Here is a 6,567-nt window from a genome sequence, read left to right as displayed (position 1 = left end):
TCCCATCGGGGCACATGGATCAATGTTTCTCTCTCACATTGATGTTTCTCTTTCTCTCTCTCTCTCTCTTTCTTCCTCTCTCTCTAAAATCGATAAACATATCCTTGGGTGAGGATTTAAAAAAATAAAATAAATCTTCATACTTTTGGCATAATAATCCCACCTCTGGGAATCTATACTAATAAAATAACAAAAGATTTGGTCTAGGGTTTATATATAATGATATTCACCAGTGAGTTCTTTAGTTCTTTCAATTAAAACAAATTGAAAATAATGCCCAACAATAAATTGAATAACTAAATAAAATGCAACTCAAATTTAATATATACATTAAAATTATGTTTTAGACAGTATGGACAAAAAATGCTAATGTTATAATGTTATATAAGCAAAGCAAAGTGTGAAACTGTATTTATGGCATTACTCCAATTTGTCAGGAATGGAAGAAAAAAGAAAAAAAAGCATATGGATAGGAAAAAAAAAACTTCAATGACACCTACCAAAATGTCATTAATGGACATTTCTGGATGATGAGATTCTATAAATTTAGGTTCCTTATAACATTTGGTATTTCCTTATTATAAAAATCATATTTTATAACTGAAGAATAGCAGGTATTAGTTGTAATAGGCATAAGAATTGTACATTGATTCCTTTCTAACAAGTAATTCTGTTTTTATTCAATCCTCATATCAAACACTCATATAAGACATATTTATTTCCTAAGAGAGTAGGTTCCAGTCCACACTTGTCCTTCCACCCATCTTATTTCTATTAAAAAGTAACATGCATGTAATACTCTTTGGAAATGATATCTCCTTTGACTTGTGTATCAAAACAACAATGGTGCCTTATGGAATGAAATGATCTACAATTAAATATATTTCAGGAAAAATTATATTCTTAGTTGGACTTAGATCTTCTACTTTACCTTTTTTCAATGCCTTTAATCAGAATTTCTTGAACTAGACTAATGGAGAGAAAACTATTTACCATATTTTTGTATAGGTTTCTATATACTCTTAGAGAATATAAAACCAGTCTTTTAGGGGGCATAAAATGAGCTACTATTAGAAAATTCATTTTGAACTGTCACATTTAATTTAGATACCTACACTGGGAGTTAAGTTGTTTATTAAACCAATGAAAACTTCTATCTATCTACATGGTCAGGAAGGCCTAACAAACTCAACTTGAGATGATATATGTTTATCTATACATAAGAAGATTGAAAGAATATTTATCAAAGTGTTTATAATAGGTAGTTCCCTCTGGAGTCTGGCAGAGCAGAGCATAAAAAAAAAAAATAAGACAGATCCCACAAGACACACATGGAAATAAATCTCATATTATCAATGTGTCTTCCAGATATCCTGTCAGTGGAGATTTGAGTTTAAAAACTTTTCAAATAGATTAACTATGAACAGTAACTATTACATTTACTTTCTGAAATAATCCAAACTCCCAATCTTTCTAAGCAACAGAGTAGAACACATGTATAAATAAGGGCATAAATTCTATATATTGAACGTTTACTTGGGAGACATTTACCACTTATATTACTTGGATACCTAATATAAAGAATGTGATTTAAAATCAATGGCTCTGTTTGTTTAGGACATTTTTGAAATCAAATTCCTTAAAGTGAAGAAAAGTCATGTATGAGTCAATCTCTCTCTCTCTCTCACATTTCCTTACCCTTCCTCCTTCCCTCCCTATCTGAAAACAATATAGAATATCCGATTTATAAAAAATTCAATTGATATTAGTTTTTCAGGTAAACATACTCAAATTTATATATATTCATAGCATAAAGTACTGTAGTAATTCTAAGACAAAAATTTTAATGAAATTAACATACATAAAGAGAATGTAAAAGTTATGTTTTGAAATTTTAAGGATACCCATTTAGCATTCATTACAATTCTTTTTATTCTTAATCTGAATCTGTCTCCCATACTATGAAGTGAATCATTATTAATCTGCAGTACAAAGAAAAGCATACAAAAATTTGGACTATTAAATCATTAAACTCAGAGAAAAAAAATAAAAGTGCACAGAGAAATCCACAATGAAATTATCTGCTATTCTACTACTGTATTTTTAATTGCTTTCTTATATTATTTCCAAAGCAAAATATACTAATTATATTTATACTGTGATTGTATATGGCTGCTTTCTTACTTTTATTAATGTGATTACTGAAGTTCTGTATTCTATGGTACGCATTATACCTTGTATCCACGGATTCTATATGTATCATTAAGAATGTAAAAAAAAAAAAAAAAGTGTTAGGCAATAAAGCAAAAACAGGACAGTAAACAATATGATATTTACTTATTGCTTGCTGTTGGCTCATGGAACTAGAGAATGTATATTAGAATCTCAGTCCTCAGAAATGAATTCCCTTAGCTATCATTTGTCTAAGAAGTGATAAACCATATAACTTACAAGAAGAAAACTACTGAATCCTTCAGAAAACACAACCTGGCAGTCTATCTTCAAAGCAAAATAATGAGGTGGCAGGAGTGTGCTGGAGAAACCAGTCTTCAGGAGCATCATGTAAGGGAATCCAGCTGTGCTTGTATGGTCTCTAGCTATTCACAAAGACAAAAAAAGAGGGAAAGTTGGTGAAGAGAGAGAAATTAATATGAAGTGCTGTTAAGAAACATGCAAATCAAAGGGAAAGAATGGCACTGGTTATTATGTATATTAAATCCATTCACATAGCAATAAATACACCACTTAAAAATTTTTATGTGAAAATACTAGAATTTGTGCTTGCTAAGTTTTTACATTTGTAAAGGATGATTTCTAAACACTACTGTTTCAAATACACCCAGCTGTTTCATTTTAAATGATCACTATATAAGATTTTTAAAGGAGGAAGAGGTTGGTTTCCTAGATCACAAAAATCAGTATTTAGAAAAAATAAAAAAATATGCTCAAAAATATATCTTTAAGGACTGGCACCTCCCTCTGTCCTTGCACCCAGAAATTAAAATATTTAACATTGCTTCATATCTAAAGTGCCAGTGTGGCTAGGTACCACATAATTCATTACTTAATGCTTTAATTAAAACCATTTCTATCTTCTTCCAGATTTAGTTCGTCATATTCTCATCATCTCAGCAATACTTCCTACTGTGAAACATAAGGTGTTTACAAGGGAAGTTTAAAGAACTTAGTTCCATAACAGGGCATTTAGAAAAAAATCATGAAATGAAGGAAACATTATTTAAAACCTACTGATCAGAAACTTTTTAAATATTAACCTTGTTATAGAAATCAAACAGCTCCTTGTGACTGAATTCCACAAGAACTTTTTCCAGACTCTGTAAGAAAGCAAAAGCAAAAAGAATTTATTTGTATACAATTTACATCACATTTTTTCTCTCCAGCTAGCCCCCTAATATACCATATTATTCTGAAGTCGTTTAAAAAAAGATACCTGTTCTACTTAACACCATTGTTCCTAGAACTCACAAATGCACTTAAGAACACTCCATTTTAGCAAAAGGTTTCAATACTATAGGGACACCTGGTCTTTAAGTTGACTCCACAAAAGTTAATAAAATATATGCCAGCAAGAGAAAATTTCATTATTTATTTTTCTCCAGACAGAGATAATACATGAGATTATATTTCACCTTTCTCAGCAGTCCATTTGAAATCTAGAAAATGCCATTACATAAAGACATTGGAGGCGGCATATCTGATTGAATCCATCCAGCCATTAATGTCTCACATCAGCACAGCTGCTGCCTCCAAGCATCTAACAGTTATGATCTCAACATGCTGAGATGGCTACCTTTTTAAATGTATAGACTCAGCACAAGTTAACAATTAGTGCACCAGCTTCAAAGCTAGGGCTTAAACAAGCTCCTTCCTTTTACCTCACATGCTGTATAGAGAAACCTTTATGGATGCTACAGATGCTAAATCAGATCGTGTATGTGCAGTGGTGTAGTAAAGTGCAACATGAACCCACCCCTCTCCAACTGGCTTTGGGCTGATTTTGTAAACTGAGGAAACAAACAAGTTTCTGAGATTGTTGAAACATGTCTATTTTATCCAAGGTGCCTTTGGGAAATAAAAGTTAATGAGAAAATGCCAAGAATGTGCTACCTGCTCTGACCACACTGTCATGCTCACATGGCATTTAAAAGGCAGCATGACTGAAGAAGTAGAGAATTGTGGCAGACATTGATTCCTGTACTTAATTGGTTGTGGTCATTTCCAACATTCTAGTAATTCTAGTCTTTGTGTCTATGTTGACTTCCTTTGTTTTATATTTTTAAAATTATTTCCATTTCTATTTACAAAGCCAACATTTTCAAAACAACTTATCCCCAGCTAATCCAGGAGAGTCAATAGAGCTATGGCACCTCCCTTTTCATAAAGCCTAAGCCCATATGACCAAATTCTATACTTCATCGTCTCTTAAACAACCACCTAGGTATTTAAGCTTTAAAATGAATGAAGAAGCATATCTTTTTAAAGCCTCATCCTTTAAGAATGATGTAAAACTATGAATTTTTCAAATGGTATTAGAAAACTTAGTTGACTGACATATATCATTAACCCCCCAAAGGTTGAATCAGCATTATTTAGTGGTTAAAGGGAGATGACAGGTCTAAGTTTAACCCTAGGGAAAAGCAAGGCAAGTTCATCACTTCACAAGTGAAAAGTTAGGAGACACTGAAGACTAAATAAGTATGCCAACAACTGATTTGCTGTCCCCTGGAGGTAGCAGCCAAACTAGGTTATTTCCTGAATTTTACTTTGTTTTGTTTCAAGGTAGCCTTTCCTAAAATGTTACATTGTGGAAAAAGAAGAAAAGTAACTTTGAAAATTTACTTCTTAAAATAGCAATAGCTGAAATAATTTGTGTGTGTATGTATTAATTTAATGTCATGCTTTGCTGAAATGCTTAGCCCTAAGAAGAAAAAATGCTGAAACTTGAGATAAAATATGCAAAGAACCTACACCAGTTTAATCACTGGTAGCTAGTTAAGCTTATCACTTCCCATTCAAGTCACAATGCCAGAGGACACTATGAGAATACAGGAGAATATGGAAGTGGCTTTAAGAGATTATCTTTAGAATTTGAGAATCTCAGTTCATCCACAGGGTGGCCAAGGGCAGCAGTTTTTTAGGAAGGTTAACTGTGGAGCTTAGGATAAGAGTAAAAAGGGAAGGGGAGCTGGCCAGCTCCGCACGTTGTCATGTTCTGACCTGAAACCCCACAGAGTACAAAATTTTAAATTCAACTGGTCTTCTAGTACATTATTAAGGTATCTTATCCAGAAAGGAGTATAAGATCAATTGTTTTAAACAGTTTGCTAGCTTTACTTATGATTCTAAATGTAGACATATAGTCCAAGGCCTCCAGTTTTACTCTTACTTCAGGCTTGCAAATACTAGGAATGAATCTGATCAAAATCTTTCCTGAGACCATGACATTTTAAGGAGGAAAAGACTCAGCTTTTCTTGAGAATATAACTAGAAAGTCACAACTGTGCTTCTCAAATCAGAATCAACTCTCTAACTTCATTGTTTGCTCCTCCAAAAATGTATGGAAGGCTCTGTCCATTAAGGAAGCATGTTTTCAAACAATTTCTTTTCAGCTTAATGTCAGGACATAAATCAATTGCAGTCCAGGCCCAACAAGAATTAAAAAAAGAATTATGCTTATTGAAACTCCAATTATCAGTATTTAAGGAGCACTTCTCTTTGGAATGTATAGCTCTTTATACATCTTCCTTTACTTTATATACTCCTGGACTTTGACCCCAACCCATGGTTTATTAGTATGTTTGTTAAGAGAAGAACAGGAGTAAATAAATAAATTGAAATTCAAACTCTCCTTATCTCAACTACCAGTAGCAACTCTAATGATAGGCTTTCTGGAGGAAGGTATAGAAAATTCTGGCAAAAGTCATTCCATAGGCTGAATTTCACAATGGATTTAATTACCTATGTGCTTCCTGTCTATCACTGTTAACAGATAATGAGACGACTAGTTGGTCCTGCCCCCCCCTCCCCCCACAAAGAGTCAGAAAGATAGTCTGGATAATAAGATGTAGCCTATTATGCCATATTAAATAAGAGAAATATCTTAGTAGCATGAAACTCCGGTTGTAAGTTATCAAATGTATCATCATCTTGTCAATCATATACCAAAACTATTTTAAACTTGAATTAAATTTCTCTAATCTTACTTGATGAAACCAATTAAGTACATGTTTTTAATATACATGTGCATATATTTTACATATATCTCTACAGATGTATACAAAAACCTTCATATAGTATGGTACTTCATTTTTACACAGTCAAGTGTTTAGGAAAAAAATTTACAAGAATATTATATCCCCCTTCTTCTAGTAATCAGGTACAAAGAATATGTTCATACAAGGAAAACTGTATTTTAAGCTAAAATATGTTAAAGAAATAAAATGATAATTCTAAAAGAGAGTTTATATTGTCTTCCAAAGGAATATAATGACTAGATAATTAATACAAAGGACTTCTCGTTGCTTGTTTAACAGGAGTTATCAGTGG

At 32.4% G+C, this 6,567-nt stretch overlaps 1 protein-coding gene across 2 annotated transcripts in view; it reads right to left on the bottom strand.

Annotated features, from left to right (window-relative positions):
* Positions 1–2,345: 2,345 nt before the first annotated feature.
* COMMD10 (COMM domain containing 10) overlaps positions 2,346–6,567 on the bottom strand; it is a 190,365-nt gene continuing 186,143 nt past the window's right edge. Inside the window, exons 6-7 of one of the 2 annotated variants that reach the window (XM_090276604.1) lie at positions 3,276–3,335; positions 2,346–2,593 (exon numbers count right to left, since the gene is read on the bottom strand). In XM_090276604.1, the coding sequence (XP_090132730.1) occupies positions 2,474–2,593; positions 3,276–3,335 (180 nt within the window). In that variant the 3' untranslated portion in view covers positions 2,346–2,473. Of the gene's footprint in view, positions 2,598–3,275; positions 3,336–6,567 lie in introns of both variants that reach the window. The other variant, XM_090276605.1, reaches the window with a different exon arrangement.

The sequence above is a fragment of the Furipterus horrens genome, unplaced genomic scaffold (genome assembly GCF_987537825.1).
Source record: "Furipterus horrens unplaced genomic scaffold, mFurHor1.1.pri manual_scaffold_5, whole genome shotgun sequence".
NCBI lineage: Eukaryota > Metazoa > Chordata > Mammalia > Chiroptera > Furipteridae > Furipterus > Furipterus horrens.
This window is presented reverse-complemented; position numbering and strand designations above follow the sequence as displayed.